This window comes from Rhodamnia argentea, chromosome 9, assembly GCF_020921035.1.
Source record: "Rhodamnia argentea isolate NSW1041297 chromosome 9, ASM2092103v1, whole genome shotgun sequence".
Lineage (NCBI taxonomy): Eukaryota > Viridiplantae > Streptophyta > Magnoliopsida > Myrtales > Myrtaceae > Rhodamnia > Rhodamnia argentea.
The window spans coordinates 7,114,927-7,136,045 of NC_063158.1; the positions used below are offsets into that span (position 1 = coordinate 7,114,927).

The window sequence follows — 21,119 nt, forward strand, 5'->3', positions numbered from 1 at the left end:
GTTGGTAACATAATGAGATCAAAGTCGATATTCACTATAATTAAGACTGGTGATTTTGAATGAGTTGATAAGCAAAGCAAATAAGAGTTGGTAACTTAATAATTAAGTTTGTATAGTTAAGCAGCTCATACGTGACTAGTTCGTAACTTAACGGGAGAAAAGCTGATTGATCACACAAATAAAGGTTAAAAAAACTCATGACTCCAATTCCAAGGTATTTATAAGATTGATAAACTAATTTTGGTAAATGTTAAAGGTGATTAATTCAGATGAAATACATAAACGTCGGTAAGTAACTTAGCTGAGAGTTGATAACCCAATCCTAGTTGTTTATTTAGTCGCAAAAATATGTATATATACCGACTTGTCGGCAACGTACCTTGGTTCAAGCCACTTACATAGAAATTGGCAAATTCATCTAACAGATGATTCATTTAAGGTATTGTAAGAAAGACAAACTTGTAAACTTCTAAAGGGAGTTGGTAATTTTATAAAAGTATTGGTAAGTTACCAACGAATTATCGAAAGATCCGATGATCGGTGGCTTTTCTTACCAACAATTTTTTTGACACTTATAAACTCTCTTCGAAATCTATGAACACGGAGAAGAATTGTCCGATCATGGAAGCATCAGGCATCCAAGAACCTGTACCCTAATTTCAGATTCGGCGGGTACTATCATGGTTACAAATTAAATGACGTGGTTTCGAGTTCATTCCAAATCAGAGCTAAAGGTCTGTATCATCATAATCTGCAATGAGACATCAATGGGGTCGTTTCCAACTTTGTGACCTGTTCCTTCTTTTGTTTCGTTTGCCATCTCGACAATACAGATTCAACTCGGAAAGGTCAGTGAAAACTAACGAATCGAAATGCTTAGATTAGAAAACTGCAACGATTTCACAGGCTAATGACGGAAACCATTGATGGTACAAACATTGCGGCGCATGTTCGGCATTCTTCCTTTAGAAATTCCAAACCGACACTCTTCCGGGGGGGAGTGCTCTGTGTCCGTGTCTGTTCATGCATCTCAAAGTTAACCTAGAGTCGCCTCCTCCTTCCTCCGCTGCTCCTCGAGCCGCCCTTTAGCATAAAGGCTGCTCATCACAGTCGCGATCATGGTCGCGCCGAACCCGACCAGATTAACAGCTGCATGCGGCGTCGAGAGGCCTTTGTGATCCCCCGTCGCATCTGCCAATTGGCGAATCAACTTCCCACTGCACGACACAAGTTCGATCCCCATTAAGCAGACGGCATTGAGATAGAAGTCATGTTGGAGAATCACAAGACTTCCTGGAGTGTGCCAGGGTAAAGCACATTCACATGTCAATATGCAGGCATTGCCCTAACATAGAGTTGAGCACAGATTCAACGAGAATGCTGAGAATCTCTGAGAGAGAAAAAAAATGGAGAAAGGGCTCAGACCCGTAGAGAGTAAGACCGACTTCAGGCACCATTCCAACCAACGAGGCCAGCAGATACGGACTGTATTTAACATCTGTCGCGACGATGGCGTAATTGAACAGAATGTACGGAAATGGAGAAATCCTGATTAGCACGACCGCTTTGAACTGATGAAACCAACTCCCCTCGCCGGCTAGTCTTAGCACGGCCGCTTGCTTCGGGTATCTCGCCAACCATGTCTGGAAAAGATAGGTGACACCATGAGGAACGGTTATCTTCTCGGGGGCCGATTTGAAACAATTCACAAGATACATGTACCTGGATTTTCTGCCGGAAGGGCGAGCCGATGAAATAGGGCAGGGTTACGCCAATTGTGACCCCGGCCATTACTATAGAGAACCCAGTCACATAATCGAAGGACATCCCGGCGATCCACATAGAAGGGGTAGACGGTATAATCAAGGCAGGGAATACAGCGGTCGTGGCGAAAATCAGCAATGCGAGTACCGGAGGGTCGAAGCTTCGTGTCACCCAATTGATAGTTGGGATAACCACCTAGACAAATAGCTGGAATATCAGAAAAATGATGCAGATCAAAGCAGGAAGAACTCGAGATGATCAAATAAACCAGGTTGTGCTCGAGTTTGAAGGATTTAAACTGCGAAAGATGAGAGAACTTGCAATTGAAATCACCAGAAATTGGACATATCATGTGCACCATTGATCAAAGTCCAAGAACTATATTCGTGACAGTAGCTATGGTTCATGTCCGATCGATGTCTCTCCATCATTCAATCAAACGAACAAGATGCAGAATGCTTTTGATGTCTTTGATATCCCGAACATCATCGTCTGTCTTTTTCCATCTCCTAGGCTGTTTCATCATGAGATGTGCGAAAGAACGACAAATATGAATACGAGTTTCATCGTCAACAAAGCAACTCCGACGTATTTGATCAATTTGCGACTACAACTCGGTGTCAAGGTCTCTCAACAATGCCAAAAGATATTCACCAAATGCAACAATCTATGTTTGTGACTGCATAGCTAACATGGTAGTTGTCCCAGTGAAACAAACTCATGCTTTAGCTGACATGATGACAGATATGCTTTTCCAAGAAAATCTTCGAAATGAGCCGTGTCGGCGTCATGTCGGATTCATGATCTTGTTCCAGAAATGCTAAGTGCCTGTATATTACTTAGCGTTCACACCGATCAAAAAATTTAGACACCGGTATTAGCGGCTGCATAATTTTGGCCCGAGGAGAGATCAGTTCGTGGTCACGGAATATTGTGATCCGATCAATGCGAGACTACCTTGCTCATGAACGGTGGGCCGAGCCAATTGACGATAATCACCGTCAAGACGCCCGCCAAGATGCAGAGCCCAATCTCCTTGACCCCCCACCGCCACCATGTTTCGCTACTCGTGGGGACGTCCAGCGGCGCCTCGTTCCTTGCGAGGCTGTCGACGTCCTCCCCGTCCTCCAACCTAACGTAGTCTCCATCTCTATTGCTCTCCATCACGTAGTTTACTATTCCATCCCCGTGGCTAGGCAATAGAAGTACTTTCGGATTGCGCGAGAGGCTATGGCATTAGATGACGGCGCGAGCAGCGAAAGGACGAACGTGGGATTCGTACGAATTCTAGGTTCAATACATGGTTGGCGTTCCGTCTTCGATTCGCGACTTGTCGAACGAGAGGGATGAGGAGGCGGAGGAGGAGGAGGAGGAGGAGGGGGGAAATGTGGAGGATGCAAATTGAGACAGGGACGAGGTGGCCCTCGATCTGGTTCGTTATAACGTCCTTCGGCTTCGTACCAGAAGAAGAGGGACAAATGCTTATTTGGAATTTACAAGTTCGAAGAAATTCCATGTTAGGAATTAGACATGTATCCCTTTTGGCCTAGCCGAAATAGCTATTCCTTTGAGCTAAGAATAGCTAGGGATCAATAGCCTATATCAAATTAGAAATCCAGTAGCCTCGACTTGTAATACCCAAAAATTATATGGGTTAGGAGTGTAATCGAGTCCACGTTGCTCATCACTCGATCAAGGTCGACTCCAATTAAGTTTTCAATAGGCTCTAGCTCGACTCGACTCGACTCGACTTGGTCAATGGATAAATTTTGTTTATGAGTGCCCATTGAAGTAGATATAGCGTATCATGAATTGAACTTTGAGTACTGGTTGAGCCTAAAATCACTAGTACTGGAGTTATATTTTCGAGCAAGCATTCAGTGAGCGTAGGACATGTAGGGTGCGTTTAGCAATGATTCTGATCTAAAAAGTCAATTGCGTTCGGAATTGATTTTTTCTAATTCTGTTTCCTAAACGAATTTTAGAAAATCAGAAAGTATTTCGTATCGCACAAAATTTATGTTCTCGAAACAAAAATGCGTTTGGTGATTGTACACAATTTATGTTCCCGAAAATAATTTCTCTTCCAATTTTTTTCATTTAAGTTAAATAATTACGTCTTATCGCTATAAAGTCAACATGTATAGCGAATACAAATCATGAATAATCCATAATTAGTCTAATTATTTTGTGTTGCTGTAATCGTCTATTTATTTCATGAAATATTTATTTCTTATAATTTGTTAAGAAAAATGATATTGCAATAAAAAAAATTTCATGCAATACAAATATAATGAATTTTTTTAATTATTTAAAAAATTATTTATTACTTAAAAAAAATTATTTTTTGAAAATTTATTTTAATTTTAATTTTAATTTAATTTTCCTTTTTCTTTGGCTACCGGTGGCGGACGGTGGCATGCAGTGGTCGTTGGCGGTTGTCGGTGGCGTACGAAGGTGATGGAGCCGGTTGGTCAAGCGACGGACGAGCGAGGAGAGCCGGTTGATCGAACGTTCTTCCCTAAGGTTCATTCTTTTTTCTTTTTCTTTTTTTGTCGAGGGAACAAAGTGAGGGCCTTCCCTAAACATCCTAAGTTTATTGGTCTTGTTTTTCAAAAGTGATTTTGAAACAAAAATTAACTTTTTTTTAATTGTTTATGGTCCAAATTTATTTCCACGAGCGGAATCAAAGAATTTAAAAATCAAAATCATTTATATTACCAAATAAATTTCTCTTCTTTTTATGTTTCGAGGAACAACATCACAGAATCAAAATCATTACTAAATAAGCCCGTAGTAAACTAGATCTAGACCATTAAACTTGGTGGGTCCCACGCAGTGTAGGTCTCACATGGAACCCGCCAAATTTAAAGGTTAAGATTTAATTTCAGTACACCTAGCACAATCATTCGAGATTTTTTCATATCCATGAGGATATATCTAGCAATCTCCTGAAATTAGTATGGAATTATTTAAGTAGTTAAGAAAAATTCTAATTATATTGGTGTGAGTATCTTTAGACCAGGAGCTATGAAATAGAAATATTGCCTAACGTGCTTTTATCATGTGTTTAAGTTTTTAATCAGAGAGAAGGTATTTCATGTGACGGTCACATCGTGTAACACTGACACGTAGCGTAATGTAATGAGCTAATCCGCATCTGTAATAGGCTAATCAAATGTTAGGTGGCGCTAAGTAGGATGTCACCTATAGCACATAAGAAATGCCGATTAGCCGGTTACACAACATTATCCCTATCGTTTAGTGCAACTCTTGCATAGAATACTTTATTCTAACGAACACCAAAAATAAAATAAAATGAAGAGACAATTAAGAAGAGCTAAAGTGAACATGTAAGGTTAATATTATGTCAGAAAGTGTAACCCAAAAACTTTTCGACCAAAAAAAAAAATATAAGCCTAGCCCAAATAAGTAAGTTAAATGGGCCAGACCGCTTTTAGCCAATTAGCCCACGTGGGCTTCATGTTAGAATTTTGCAAGAAGCAGGCCTTATTATGGTGGGATTAAGAGATATTGAATCCTCTTGCTCGGAATTTATATGTGTATTCCTGTATTGATTTAGAAATCGGGTGGATTGAGTCGAATCGATTTGAATCGGACGAGGTTTAATCAATCCGTACCTACTCGATTCGGATCAAGTTGATGCTTTTTGACCCGTGCTTTTCTCTATGACTTTTATCTTCATATGCAATTCCCACTAGCCCATCTTTCCCATGTACGTTGCTTACACTTCTCAAATTCCTTTATGAGACATCGTCACATTTTTGCCACGTGAATGCTGCATGACTTTCCATTCCATTATTATAGATATGGCAAGATCATTGTCAACTTATTCACAAATATAAGTTATTAAGAAAACAACTAGAACTGTAAGTTAGGGAACTATGAACATCGAACTCGAGACCTCTTCTTTTAATCAGTTTTCACACAATTTTTCTCTATAATCCATATAAATGAAGTGGGTAATGGTAAAGACATTCAAATTACTAAACCGCGCCTTTATTTAAGATATTAAACTAGTAAATAAATTGACGGTGACCACAATTAAATCGCAGCTTCATTATGCATTAATGACGCCATTCGGCGTCGGTAATTATTATTACCACTACTACTACTATTGTTAAACTGGCTTAGTATCAATTAAAACAAGAAAAACCATCGATCGCCACTCACCTACTCTTGCTGAAAATAGGGTTTGTTCCTTCACATCCTGTAATACCTCGATTATGCTTTTTCAAAACATAATCTCCTGAGCGTAATTGGAGAGTAAAAGGAGTTCTAGGGTTTGGCCTCTTTCATCAACTTGTCGCATTCGACATTGCACCACAAATCTGAAGGGCAATCAATTGCGCTGCATGATTCGACTCACACTAAAGAAGATGGACATTTCCATTTTGAATTTCAAGGACAAAGGCGGATGTGGTGGTCTACATGGACCACATGAATGCAGAGAACTTCATGCAGAGTCTCTATCAAATGGGTGCTGCTTGTGAACTTGCAAAAGAGAAAATGAAGAAATAGCACCATGTTTGCTTATCTACAATTTTGGGTTGTGGAGTAATGGTCATTAGATTAGGTTCTAATCGCTAATATCGCATCTAAGACTCGGCGGGACTGTTGAGGGATACGGATGTGTTCGACAATCATAATAATAATCGAACATATTGATTCGAAAAGCACTTATGATTATCTTTTTTGTGTCTTATAATTCAAGGACACAGACGTGGAGACTCGGCTACTTGAAGAAGGCCCGTGAAATATTCTGCAAGCTCCATTAACCAATAAGTCTATAGGTGGTGCTGACCTAGAGCGATTTGCACGCAATTTGAGGGATTCGAGACCTCCAAATCTTGAGCTAGAAACTCTCGTCGCTCCAGCTAACAACACCAACTATGGAGGCTAACTTCTGAATAAAAAATCAGATGTATAATATGGAAAAAAATTCCAAAAAGTCATTTCTGCTTAATCAATGAAGAATGTCGTGTATAAGCATCCACATACAGGGCAATTGAGATAATTTTTGAAAATAGAGGGAATGGGCTTCATTTCTTGGTTGACTACATAAACACCAAACTCCATAGTAGGATATACACTATGGTTGATATATATACATAATGGAATGAGTAGACATGGTTCATGGTCTTAGTCCTCAATTGCATAAATGGCTCAACAAATGAATTTCATTGATAGAGACCATCATTAAATGGTGTAGTGTCCCACCTTTCTCGATTTTCTTATATGTAGACCTTCCAATTTTTTTATGCGCATTGATTGAAAGATTGTGTGATAAAAAATAAGTGACAATCTTGTCAGATCGTTAAGCTAGCAACTTCCATTTTGATATAGTGTTGACCGTATTTAAAGTCTTATGTGACAAATTGGGAGTTGACATCTACAGATAAAGATAGATGACTCGGGGAGCAATGCACTTTACTTAGTACGTGGTACATCACCCATATCAGTTGCATGATCCGAGAAATTGGCATTTGAAAAATTAAGTGAAAATCGTTTGATTATGAAAGATTTAAACAGCTAAATGATGGGATTAATTATAATACAAACGGTTTATGAACTTTGGCCTAATATGTAATGTGGTCCCTAAACTTTACCTAAATGTGCAATGTGGTTTCTAAACTTTTAACTCTTTCAATGTAGTCCTTAGACTTTTGGTACATGTTTAATCATTTGTTAGATAATTCAGCACAATTTTTTTTTTTAATGCAAGTCACCTTTGCTGAGCTACCAGTCTAGCAAAAGTTTTTGAGGTGAGATTACATGCGGTATTAAATGATCAAATCTGAACAGATGACCAACATCTCTTGTTGTCTCACTGGACAATATAAAAAGTTCATAATGTCCAAAAGATTGAATCGGGCACCGTACTTAGATTGGTAACCAGCTGATTTTTAGGATAGCCATGTGAAGTGAACCAGAAAAAGTTGGACAAAAACCACCACCACCACCACCATCATCATCACGGTCACTTTTTACAGTGGAGTGGATGCCTGTAGGTAGAGAGAGAGAGAGAGAGAGAGAGAGAGAGAGAGAGAGATCTGGGTGATGATGATGAGGAAGAAGAAGAAGATGCCAAAGATGGGGGGTGTCGTTTTCCATATGAAGGAGCATGGTTTAGGGGGTGTGGTGTACTCGATTGCATGAAGAAAAGGAAGGAAAGAAGGAACCTAACCCCATTGACTCTCTCGCTCTCTGCCCTTTTCCCACTCCATCCTCTTTTATCTCCTCATGGCCTGCACTTGATGACCACCTTGTTCTCACGTGCCCTTCCTTTTGTACTTTCAAATATGGTCTCATCATTATCTCTCTCTCTCTCTCTCTCTCTCTCTCTCTCTCTCTCTTTGTATAACACGAACCGACCAGTCAAGCATTCTGTGTTTCATAACATGCATGGCGCTTGCTTTCCAAGGAAGAACATCATCCTTGAATTTTCATCTTTCCATTTGCATTTCTTCTTTTACGAGTCAGAGACACGAGCGTGGAGGTTTGACTGCCTGAAAGCTCATGAAACATTACGGGAGTCTTATGAACAGATTAAGTTCGGTCTATAATTCTAGGTATCGAGTTTAGAGCCACCTGTTATTATCATATTGTTATTTCAACCTGTATTAGAAGATCCGTGGGATATTATACAACATTTTCCATTTGGTAAACATGCTTATGTCGGAATAATCATGCTTAGATTAATTCAAAGTTAGGGGAAAGCAAATTCTAGGGCGGAGCCGGGAACTGGAGAATCGAATTTATAGAAGCATTGTAGGTTCCAAATTCCAAAAATTAGGAACCAATTCCGACGGATAGTTTCCAGGTTTCGGGAGATGGAATATGAAAATTGGAACATGGAACAAGTCTTTATGTTTTTCATGTCCTACGTCTTGGCGCTATTCTGTGGTAATCCATGGCGTTAATGATGAGTGTGTAATTTGAAATCATTAGTCTAAGCTTCCATTTTTGGCAATATCTGTGACTGAAATTTTTACTTATTTAATATTTCATATTCTTCGCGTGTTAAAGATGAGTTATGATCAGAAAATTATAGTAGTAAATGGTGATCATTACACGTGATAATTCACTGCAATTCTTATATTAAAAAAAGAAAAAATTACCAAAAAAGTCTTAAACTTATTGCAATTGTGCCAATTCAGTTATAAAGCTTTTTTTTTTGTCGATTTAGTCCTAAACTTTTTACAATTGTGCCATTTCAATCCATTCGGCGAATTTTGGCCTAACGTGAATGCCGGTTGGCCGCGATCGAATATTTTAATATTTTTTGAATTTTTATAATTTTTTTACAAATTTTCTTTTCTTTTTTCTTTCTTTTTCTTTTTCATTTCTTTTTCTCCTCCCCCTCTCCTCCCTACTCGCAACCGGTCATTGACTAACGATCGGCCAGAGACGCAGCCGGAGAGGTCGAGCCTCTCCCGGCCCCGACGAGGGTCGACCTCATTGTTGTCGGACGAGGCAGCGATAGCGAGTCGAGCCTCACGTGGCCATGGCTATGCCCGACCTCGCCGTCATTGCCTCGTCCGGTGATGGCGAGGCCCCGGCAAGGGCCAAGCGAGGCAGCGATTGGGCTTGCGAGATCGAGCCTCGCCCGGCCGTGGTGAGGCTTGACCTTGCCGTCACTGCCTCACCCGGATACGGTGAGGTCAACCCCCACCATGGCCAAGTGAGGCTCGGCGTCTTAGGCCGGTCGCCAAACCTCAGCATCCACATTAGCGCCGACAGGCTAAAATTCGCTGGATGAACCGAAATGACATAATTGCAAAAGGTTTAGGACTGAATCGACAAAAAAATGTTTAGGATTGAATTGACACAATTACAAATCGGTTTAGGACTTTTTTGGTAATTTTCCTCACATACAGGTGGAACTTTGGTGGACCTTGGAACCGACTTTGAAACTTGTGACAAGATAGATTCTAAGTTTTAGGAAATGCGTGGCAAGTCTTAGGTTCACAAAAATGGGGACCCGATTCCTACATATATGTTTCAAAATGAACCCGCAACCACTTTTCCATATTCAAAGTCTCCTACCTAATGACAAGGTCAACATTTTTTGTTTGCTTTTGGTCGTATACAAGCTCAATATTAAGTGCTGATAACTTTGCACTTACTTTAGTTTTCTCTAATTTGGTAATCCAAAAGAAATCTCAGCATTAATCAAAATATGGTGTCCCCACGATTAGCATAACTTAATAATCCCAATGATTAACCTTGAACCCAGCAGCCTGACTTGAAGCTTTGGATTTGATACGTCCGACAAGCAAACATTCTTAGCTGTGTAAAAGCAAAAATGTTTCAGAAAGTTCGTGTCTTCTTTTCAAACCAACCACCGCCCCCCCTTCCTCCCCTTGACTGGTACGTGTCTTGGATATTACTAGTTAAACATGGCTTTTTGACGAATTGCTTCAATTGGGAGTACTAACTAATAAATGTCTTAATTTTTCACATTTATCTCAATCTCATTTTCCTGAGTTGTCTTCCTATACACCAGGGCACGAGTTTTCAACTCCTATAAAGTGAAGTCACCTTCAAAATGGCACACAGCAAAGTTAAAAAGAGTCCCCGGTTGAATCAAACTCCTAATATATATGTGAGCCTTAGGATTCTATAAAAACTACTTGTTAAAATGAACTCACTAGTCACTACGATATACCTTATCTAATGACTCGAAACGTTTTATCAAACTAGTAAGATTATCTAGGACAACAACTCATGAGTGATGTCAATCTGATATGAGCATGTCTCTTAAAATAAAAATAGGAAAAGAAAATCATTGAGAATGTTCATTTTCAAATATTTAAGGCCGCTATGATATGATTTATCAAATCACAAAACAGATGATATTTCTTTTTTTTTGGTCCAAAGATGATATTTCTAAGTAGGATATACCCTTGTAAAGTTGATATTTATGTAGGTACATATGTATGTATACACTGTGGATATCATTATCGAAGCCGTCATATACATGGATATCATTACTTCCCCATCGAGATTCAAAATTTCAAATGGTGACATCCATATGTTTTGCATTATTGGATTTTTTTTTTAGTGCTGAATTTAATGACTTTTTATGGTAATTTTCCCTTTTTAACATCATTGTATTAAGAATTGGAATTTTTCTTTTCAAGACCGTGTGTGGGAAGGTTCTCCTAGATCCGGAAGCAAGCTCCCCGACGTAGACAAACCGGGACGGCTTGGCTCGAAGCAGTAACTACGACTTCGCCGGCGGCAACGGATGGAGGGCGGCAATGGGACAATCGTGGATGAATGACATGTGACGTGAACGCACATCGGAGATAGCAAATAATCCTAGATGTACTTCCCCAGCCGGCGGCAACGGATGGAGGGCGGCAATGGGACAATCGTGGATGAATGACATGTGACGTGAACGCACATCGGAGATAGCAAATAATCCTAGATGTACTTCCCCAGAATCATGAGGTGAATGAAAAGGCTTACTTCGCGGGTGGAACCGGGGAGGCAAAAGCGGTCGTTTTCAGTTGGCTGGCTGGTTCTTCCCTCGCCATCATGTCGAGAAAAGGAGCACAGTCTTCCTTCTTTTTAGAATAGTAAGAAATAAAAGAGCAGAGAGGCGAGAGAGAAAGTAAAAGCCATCTTTCTTTCACCCCGCCTCGTCTTCTTCTCTGTATTCTTCATCAATAGCTGCCCTCTGTAATCATGAGTCTCCCTCTGTCATCATTGCGACGAAAACCATCTCTCTCTCTCTCTCTCTACCATGACGGTGAATAGCACTAACAAACACGTTTGCTCCAGCTATATATCTGACTCGCCTTTCCCTTCTTCCCTCACCACACAGTGAGTCGCGAACGACCCACTCGTCCTTAACCGAACAAGCTCCATCTCCATTTAATTCATTACCCTTGTTGCCACTCCTCTTTCTGGCTCTCGGACGTGGTTGAACATGTGTACGAATTCCTCGAAATGGAGTCTCCGTCGGCGGCAGTTGAAGCAACGCAATCTTCGCCTTCTCTCGCTGAGCAGGTCCTTTTCCACTAGTCTCTCCCTCTCTCTATGAATGGATCCCGTGAAAAAGGACCGACTTTGGGGGCGGCATTCATTCGTTTGCGATTTCCAGTGCATCCTCTTTACTCATGGCATTATTAAGTAGACGAGTAGATACTCTGACCCCATATAAACATAGACACCGTGTTTCTATCTCTAACAGAAGATTTGCGAGATTGTTGCAGGAAGAGGAGGACAAGGAGATCATCGAAGGGAGGGGAGGACAAGGAGACGAAGAGATGGCTGGTGGGCGCGAAGGAGGAGATGGAGATGAAGAACCTGAGGCTGTACATGGAGAACCGGAGCATCATGGAGGCGAACGAGAGGCTGAGACAGAGAGCTCTGTTTCTCCATCGAGAGAACAGGGCCCTGCTCTTCCAGCTCCAGAGCAAGTTCCCTCGCCAAACCAGCTGAAACCCGACTCTCAGAACCTCAACGCAATACACAAATCGAATGAATCGACAGCAACAGTGATCAAAGGATCGACCTTTGTGAATTCTAAATTAAAGTAACGGTAGGGGGGGTGGGGATGGAATAAAGGAAATCCATGGCTCTGCTTTTTCTGTGTGAGCGTTAATTTTTGCCAGCAGTCTGTTCTATCGGCGGTAGTTCTCTGGAGTAGCAATCCAACTAGCAAGCGCTAAGCTGTATTGATCCATACGAAGGTTGATTTCCAAGTTCAACTTCCAAAGATGTATGTTGGGTATGACGTTTTGCTGCCGGACGTTGCTTTCAAGTTCTACATGGAATTGCTTTTCGTCGCTGCATTTTACACGAAAGACCTACACCAAACAAAAAGGCCAAACAGAAAAATGGAAAATTGCCATTCTCACGAGAACTTCAAGAGAGTCGATTGTCACGAGACAAGGCACCGTTCATGATTGATCAAAGGCTCCCAATAGATCAGTGGAGATGGAGGTGGTAGCGGCTAGAGCAGAGGAAGAGACAACGGTCGCGGGTGTAAGTGACAGATAGAGTTTTTCTGCCAAGATAGAAGCTCTTTCATCTACCAAGCAAACATTGATGATTATAGATCGACTTCTTTTTGTATTGATCAGGACTTTTGTTTTATCGGTTGGTCAATGGAATTGATCAGGACTAAAAACGCAAAAGAAAGCCACAACTTAAATGCAGATAAAAGATCTACCTTGATCTGCTATAATCAAAAGAAATTACAGCGGAAAGAGTCGATAAACCGTTCGACTAACATAGAAAGTACCTCAAAGCAAAATTTACAAACCAATCAGCACACCTGTTGTTGTCTACCAACTGCAGAACGAAAATCTATTGGTACATAATATGTTTCATTGACTCAAGTAGTCACAGCTACAGATCCATGTTGAACTCACAAAAATCATAGGCCGAAGCTCCAACGCACTTTATTGTTCACTATTTGGTTTGTTTTGACATCCTTTTCCCAGAAACATACCCGTCTCCAGGATGAAGATTACACCAGACACTAGTACCGACCGATCAAGATGAAGTCATCATCGTTGAGGACCTCAACTTCTTTATTGCCAACGAAATACTCCCGCCCAATCTCCTTAACTAGGTTCACAAATTCCACTCTCTTAGCCCGAGGAAGTGGTACATAAGGTAGACGGAAAACAGGTCTCGCAACTCCAAGCTGGGCAAGGGCAGTATTTAAGCCAATTGGATTCGGCTCGTGAAACAGCCACTCTATCAAAGGCATGAGCTTCGAGTTAAGAGACGGATACTTCCCTCCGAACATGAGTTCCCGCATTAATCCTGGAACCAAGTTACTAGTGACAGATATAACTCCCATAGCCCCATAGTTCCACCTGGCATCATGGCACTCATCATCATTCCCACTCCAGACAGCAATGCCATTATCTGTATATTGTTTAACCCGGTCATTCCCAACGCATTCCTTAACGCCCGCCAAATTGGGACTCTTAGCCAAGGTGTGAATGACACAGGGTGGAATGTCTTGGCCGGTTCTCGTCGGCACATTATAAATGATGGTGGGGCCCATAGACAGCACACAATCAAAGTGAGAGATCAAGCCCTCCAGGGAGGTTTTTCCATAGTACGGATTAATGTGAAGAGCAGCATGCATTCCTACAGCAAACCCTTGCTCAGAGGCATGAATTGCTTCACGGGTTGAGTTGCTTCCAGTGTTTCCAATCACCTTGATTGATCCACCAAAACAATTAACTGTGTGACCGATTAGCATGATGTGCTCATCCCAACTCATCAGTTGACCCTCACCAGTCGTGCCACCGACAATTACACCTTCTACACCTTGTACAATCTGCATGTTAATCAAGTCATCATATGCTTCAAGATCGAATCTGCCATCTGGTAAGTATGGCGTCTTGATGGCCGTTATCAATCGAAGAGCCTTTATATCCTCTGTCGATGTCCTGCAAGTACAGAAAATCTTTTAGAAAAAATAAAATAAAAAAGTTACTTGCATTTTATGACCAAGTAACCATTCCAAAACTAGCACAAAATGGTTGTGCAAAAGTAAGCAATACAAAACCTATTGTCCTCTTGTCAGTTGACAAGTGCAGTTCATTTTCATGATGAAAACAAGAGACAAATATGCACACAGACCCAAAAAAAAAGGGCCTGCACAAGTTTAATTTTCCTCAAGATCACTTAATAGCTTTAAAGTGGTTAAGTTACTGGTTCGACACAAGCCTCCCGCTCCCCTCTTTGTAAAACACTACGAGAAACAACTGTTAAAAGTCAGATTATTTATCCAAATCTAGTTGTGAAAATTTTTCCATTGGAATTTTTCTAAAGAAAGAGCAGAAGCAGCATGGCGAATCTTAAAGCCTCGGTCTAGATTCTCAGCATATTTGATGTCTGCTCAAATATTATATATTGCCATCTACAAGCCATATAAGGAGTATGCAAACCATACAATTGAGCAATATCAACAACATCACAGCAACCTGTTATAACTTAACTACTCAATCAATCCTTGACACATTAAAAGAAACCAGATCATCCATATTTAGGCTTATAGAGACACAATATGCCCAAGTGAACAGGATGTACTGTTAAATAAATGCAGCATAGAAAACATGACAGACACATGCACTATCTCAAAGATGTAAGTGCATTATTTCTATAAGACTGAACAAAAAGAAAAGGAGGAGGAGGAGAAGAAGAAACCATGGTTGATTTATTATCACAAAAGTTCTCTAAATTCTGTCAAACACTCTTCACTTTTCTTTCTCTAAATGAAAGCACAAGAACTTTGACAAAAGCAGCAGGAGCACACATGGGTTGATGATAGTAGATGCCACCTCAATCAAGTGAGGAAGATGACATTGGCTGCCAGTAGAGTATGTTTTATCAACTTCTTAGCAGAACAAGAATTGGGGAACTTATGTTGCTATAAATTTCCCTTCTACAAATTCCAACCACAGTAAATCTCAGTAGGATACTGAAAAACTTGAAAACCACCACCACATGGAAGCACATAGAGAAAGCATGCAAGGACTAGAACTATATCCCAAATGAACCGAAAAACAAACAAAAAAAACAAAAAAATTATCAATCATATGCAGCAAACTCCTGATAATCCCGCCATCATCATTCTTAGACGGTCTACCTGTTTTTAACTTCATAACTACGCATAGGGAGATGAAAATTAGGTAGGACAGCTGCTCGCGGAAACCTCCATTGCACATTCCTCCTGCTCGACATGAAGAGGATTATTGTTAGAGATATACACAACTATCTAAAATGCATACACAAGTCAAGGTATCCTGCTCTAACAACATCCATTTAAATTACATAGAATTGTCCAAGTGGTTATCCCATGTATTTTACCACAAGAACCAAGCACAAGATATAGTAAAACTATTTCGTGGAATTGTCTTGATAAATAGATTACTCTGCATATCCGAAAGCATTGCTGTGGGTGGTGAGAAACTTGTAATGCCCCCTCTTAATCCTATTCCATCGAATAAAATTATGAGATTATGTTTCAAAAACTATGACCAAAGTGACTGATCCAGAGCAGAAAATTAAGAATCTCAAGAGCACAAATTTCTACCATAGTGACCCAAACTTACTTTTTTTTACGCCACTACATATGTGGTGGCATTATAAAAATCACTATTCCGTGCAAGAACTTGTAAACCTCAATGTTTCCACTTCATCCTTTCTAAATTATCGATCATTGGAACCAATCTCCAGGGTAGATAATATGCTCCATCTCACTCTACTATCATTTACACGCGGTCTCACCAGTTATGTACATCAGAGGCGAACAAATGACAAAGCTAATGCCCTTCCATAAAGAGCAAAATAAAAATGAGGGTTATTCTCAACCATGTTAGGCACACACAGAGCACGTCAAATGCAACGGCTTTCTTCCGCAATAGTCATAATCGCCATTGGATAAGACAAAGATCTCATCTTACTGTAAAGAAAGTGCCACCTAAATAAACAAATGTAATAAGTCCGGAAAACACGGCCAAACCATTCAATCCAACGTTGCGTCATCCGCCACAAAATCACACACAAACAATCAGTCAACGGGAAGAGTTGTTCACAAGCAGCACCTCTTGTAAGCATCGCCCCTTCTAAGGCGCGGCGACCGGAGAGCGGGTTCCCTCAAGCAAACTCCGTAGCTCCTCAAAGCATCCATGACCGCAGCACAATCGCTAGCCCCAAACAACCGTCACTGTGTCGGCGAACCGCGAAATGGAACGCCGGCGTTCCCAAATAGCGGAGCGTCGCTGGTGTGGAACGCCAGAACCGACCCGCACGAGTCGAGAAAGATGACGTGGAGTAGAGAACCTGCGACCTTGGAGTAGTCTTCTATGGCAGTCAGGACTCGAGCAACTCCAGCTGCAGAGAGAGAGAGAGAGAGAGAAGATGAGAGCAGCGAGCAGTGCAAGTGCAAGCTCAAACCCTAGAAAACAAAGGCTGGAATTCACTAATCCTCGGTTAATGCCACGAAAAAATTCAAACTGCTACGTATATAAATTTAACTCAAATTATTTTTTATCATAAAAAATTCTTAAATTAATATATTTATAATAAATTTATTTCAAATGATTTTTTAACCATAAAAATTCTTAAATTAATACACCTATGATAAATTTATCATTCATTAAATTGAGTTAATATCTTGAAAATTTTTCAAATTAATATACCTATGATTATACACGGCCGGTTCGGTGGAACCGCCGGTTCCGGTTCAGGAACCGGCCGTGTATACTTCCGGTTCCGGCCCGGTTCCGCTTTCGCTTCCGAACCGGAGGTTCATTCCGATTCCTTTTTTAATATTAATTTTTAAAATAATAAATAATAAAATAAACATAATAAATTATAAATTATAAAATACAATTAAATTGTACATTGTAATAAAATATGGCGAAAAAAAAAAGAGGAGGAATGGGCTTGAACTTAATGAATTATCATTAAGCGCCTACATATCTTCTTGGGGATAGAAGAATCAAAGCCCATGTAGTTCTTTTACCTTTGAGAACCCCAACTTACCTCATCGTAAATCGTCGCTACCCGTTGTGGTACCGGTGGCGGTGGTATCTCCAACATCATCGCTAAAAAATTCGTGTTCACGATCTAACTCTTGGTGTCGATATTTCGCCCTCGTCCAATCGCCGACACAAGCTTGGGCTTCCACAGAGTCCGGGCTTAATCTTGAACGGCGAGAGTCCAAAATTAATCCTCCAGCACTAAATGCTTGTTCAATTGCAACCGTTGAATAAGGAGTTGCTAATATCCGACGAGCGATGAGGACGAGAACTGGATAATCGATTTGGTGACTCTTCCACCACTTCGAGATTTCGAAATCAGTACTATGTTACGTATCACGAAACTCAAATTGAGTGGTTAAATATTTTTCTAATTCAGAAATACTACCTGTTGCCCCTTTTTTGTTTTTTTTGCCTACTCTTAAACATATTATACCCTCTACTAAGTGAACTACCACATTCGCTACGTGAGGCAGTAAATTATAAATATCCGGAATCACTTAAACCATATCTACTACAAAATTCTCCATATAATGCTACTATAGATTCTTTAACATCTCATAGCATATTTGAAATATCTATTGAATCTTCCAAATGTAAACAATCATGATAATACACATTCAAATAATCTTGTAAACCGTCTAATTTAATACGTGGATAAAAAACAATACCAACTAAATAGACAAGAGGAATTTGTAAATAATAATGCAACCATTTTTCTCACATTACTAAAATAGTTCGACCTAATTCGGTATCATTTTCATATTCACTAAAAACACTACCAATATTAACACACTCTATTAAAAATAAATGCGTAGTAAGATAATAAATACCAGATAAAGTCTTAGTAGCATCATTAAAAATTTTCAAAATATCTAAAATTTTCTTGCAAACGTCCCAATGTTGAGGAAGTAAAGTAATTTCGGGAATATTTTGTGAAATAAACATACATAATAAATCTTTATATTCAAAAGTTTGCCGAAGCAACTCGTACGTAGAATTCCAACGAGTCGGAATATCTTTTGGAAATCTTCTTGCCCTTCTCCCATTTTGTTTACAAAATTTTTCCCATGATTTCATACAATGAGGACTACTCCATAAAAATTTAATTGCACTCTTTATTGGGGCGAGAGAAGTGTCAAGAGTTCGTAAACCATCTTGTACACATAAATTTAAAACATGACAAGCATATCTAATGTGAAAAAATTGTCCGCCAAAAGTGGGTTTGCAAATATTTTCTAATTCGGGAATAGAAGCGGTATTTGCGGCGGCATTATCAAAACCAATTGAAAATACTTTATTTATTAAATTATATTCTTCTAAAACTTGCCTAATTATTCTATAAATATTATGAGCCGAATGTCTTTCATAAAAAACTCGGAATGCAATAAGTCTTTTTTGAATGGTCCAATCGTCACCTATCCAATGACACGTGACACCTATATAAGAATGAATTTGCTAAGGATCACTCCAAATATCGCTACCTATATGCACACGTCCATTGAATTCCATAAAAAATTTTGCTAAAGATTTTTTTCTTTTTTTATAAAGATGAAAAACTTCGCGTTTAAGAGTATTTTTTGGAATAGTTGGCGCTTGCGGAACCAACGCAGTATTTATCAAATATTTCATATTAAAATTTTCACCAGTATTAAACGGAGCATGATCAAGGGCAACATATTCACCTAATGTTTGTTTATAAAGTGCTTCGGTGAAACGAAATATGAGATGAGGATTAGAAGTGGCGTACCCGGAAATTTGTTGTTGCGTATTGTCGATCCCCACTTGCTTTGGATGTTTTTTCGTCAAATGCCGACGGAATGTTCCGTAGCCGTCTCCTTTCGTAAATTTATATGTTTGCGAACAATATTTACATTTTATATTATACTTACCTTCGCCTTCATCACGTACCTTGTCGAAGTGTAGCCACAAGTCGGATGTATTATCTCGGCCCTTCCGTTTCGGCACATTTGCCGTTGACGTTTCTTCGACACCGGTGGGAGGATGAAGACTTTCTTGTGTTGGGATGTGCTCGACGTTCGGAATTGGGACATAGTTGATATTATTGTCGTCGTCTTCCCAATTTGCATACTTACGAAGATCATATTCGGGAATGGGATACTCGGAATCTACCATAGTCATCTTGCCCTTGTCGGCATTTCTGCTTTCACTTGCCATTTTTGAGAGAATTGATCGGAAATCCGATTGAAAAAATTGAGTCGGGATTGAGAGAATTGGGAGAATTTGAGCGATTTGAGAGGATTTCGGAGAGAATTCGAGAGATTGTTCGGAGAATTTGTGACAAAAATAAAAGGGGGAGCATATGTATTTATAGGCAAGAATTATTTTTAATTATTATTATTTTTTTAATTTTCCCAACGGCCCAAAGGGGAGGGGCGGTGGCGGGGCCGGGGCGAGAGCCCAACGGCTCTTTGCCCCGGGCCCCTTTTTTTTTTTCACGGTTCGAACCGGCCCGAATCGCCGGTTCGGGCGGTTCCCACTGTTCGAATCAGGGCCCGGTCAATGGGCCAGTTCCGGGCCCAAATGGCACTCTCTACCTATGATAAAAAGAGAGTAAAAATTTTAAACCGGTATAATTATAATCTATCATATACTATCTAACTCAGCAATTTGATGATTAAATTTAACGAAAATTAATGGAGGGTAAATTTATCACACGTATATCAATTTTTCACAAATGCATCGATTTGAGATCATAGGCGTATCAATTTAAAATTTTTCGTGATATTAATTTTTTTTTTTTAAGGAATTCACTAATTTGACTGGTCTTGTTTTAGAAGTTGTGTGCCTTCTTTTGTCTAAAACGACATACTAGTATGGTGGAAACTGAGCAAAATTGGTTCCCAATTTGTGAAATTGAAAATGACCCCGCACCCATTTCGGAGTCAAGTCAACCCAGGAACCGGGGGCTTTTTTTTTTCTTTTCCTTTTTTTATTTTCTCTATACAACATAAGGAAATAACAATTAAAAGTCTAAAAAAACATTCCAAAAGAATAAGATAACTATTTCTACAATGAGAGTTACCGAATAAAATATAATGAAAATGAAATACTCGGTGCGGGTTTCCATTATGATCCGGTCTCCGGAATCGAAAATCGGATGAATTCCCTCGGGAACCATTCAAAAACAGGCAATTCATGGTTCGGCTTAGGATCGATGCTCATTCCTAGCGCACTAGATAGGGCAAAACCTTTCGTAGCTCGAGTCAAGCCCGAAAAAAATCAAAGCAAACACGTGTCCATACACACATATTTCATTGAAAAAAAATTGACATTAGTATTGCATGCCGCTGTTGCGCATGATTTTGTAGGAGCAAAACAAGAGTGAAAGTACATCAGGAAACGATGCATGCTTTGGCTCGTGGCTAGGCACGAAGCAAATCTTTCGAGACATTGCAGACACCAACAAACAAAAGAATCGGGAGAAATCTCGAGATTTTTTGGGAGCATCCAACGCATGAAATTTGCTTTCATGGCAATACTTTTGCTTCGTAAATCAACTTCTAACTAGAAGTTGATTTCTATACTTCTACTCAAAAGTAGAAGTTGATTTTTCTATTCTGCTCCACAAGTTGACTTTTGAACAGAGAAATTTATTTGGTAACGGTTGGAAATTTCTATTTCTCAAACATTATTAACACAAAATCTTCTATGCAAAATTATTGTCGGTGGTTGAAAATTTTTTACTTTATTTTTAAACTTTTTAAAATTATTTTTAAATTTACTATTAAAATAGTGTTTACTTTTTAAAAATAAAAATATAATTTATTTTTTATTGCGGCGGCC

At 39.6% G+C, this 21,119-nt stretch overlaps 3 protein-coding genes across 5 annotated transcripts; 1 reads left to right on the forward strand and 2 right to left on the reverse strand.

Moving 5' to 3' along the window:
- Nucleotides 1-575: 575 nt before the first annotated feature.
- On the reverse strand, nt 576-3,215 carry LOC115744345. The gene is made up of 4 exons (XM_030679463.2): nt 2,722-3,215; nt 1,723-1,959; nt 1,426-1,643; nt 576-1,217 (listed from the first exon to the last, which is right to left on the reverse strand). The coding sequence occupies exons 1-4, from the start codon at nt 2,926-2,928 to the stop codon at nt 1,037-1,039; spliced, it is 843 nt and encodes a 280-aa protein (XP_030535323.1). The 5' UTR covers nt 2,929-3,215; the 3' UTR covers nt 576-1,036.
- An 8,043-nt stretch (nt 3,216-11,258) lies between these two features.
- On the forward strand, nt 11,259-12,543 carry LOC115744415 (protein LITTLE ZIPPER 2-like). Its single transcript, XM_030679585.2, has 2 exons — nt 11,259-11,805; nt 12,012-12,543. Exons 1-2 carry the CDS (start codon nt 11,726-11,728, stop codon nt 12,238-12,240), a joined length of 309 nt encoding a protein of 102 aa, XP_030535445.1. The 5' UTR covers nt 11,259-11,725; the 3' UTR covers nt 12,241-12,543.
- A 407-nt stretch (nt 12,544-12,950) lies between these two features.
- On the reverse strand, nt 12,951-16,757 carry LOC115744418 (4-hydroxy-tetrahydrodipicolinate synthase, chloroplastic-like). 3 transcript variants are annotated; one of them, XM_030679591.1, is made up of 4 exons: nt 16,374-16,757; nt 15,710-15,760; nt 15,416-15,499; nt 12,951-14,213 (listed from the first exon to the last, which is right to left on the reverse strand). In XM_030679591.1, the coding sequence occupies exons 1-4, from the start codon at nt 16,457-16,459 to the stop codon at nt 13,286-13,288; spliced, it is 1,149 nt and encodes a 382-aa protein (XP_030535451.1). In that variant the 5' UTR covers nt 16,460-16,757; the 3' UTR covers nt 12,951-13,285. The 3 variants fall into 3 exon arrangements, with proteins under 3 accessions (XP_030535451.1, XP_030535452.1, XP_048141248.1); XM_030679592.2 differs by lacking the exon at nt 15,710-15,760 and having other exon boundaries at nt 16,374-16,755; XM_048285291.1 differs by lacking the exons at nt 15,416-15,499; nt 15,710-15,760.
- Between the last annotated feature and the right edge of the window lie 4,362 nt (nt 16,758-21,119).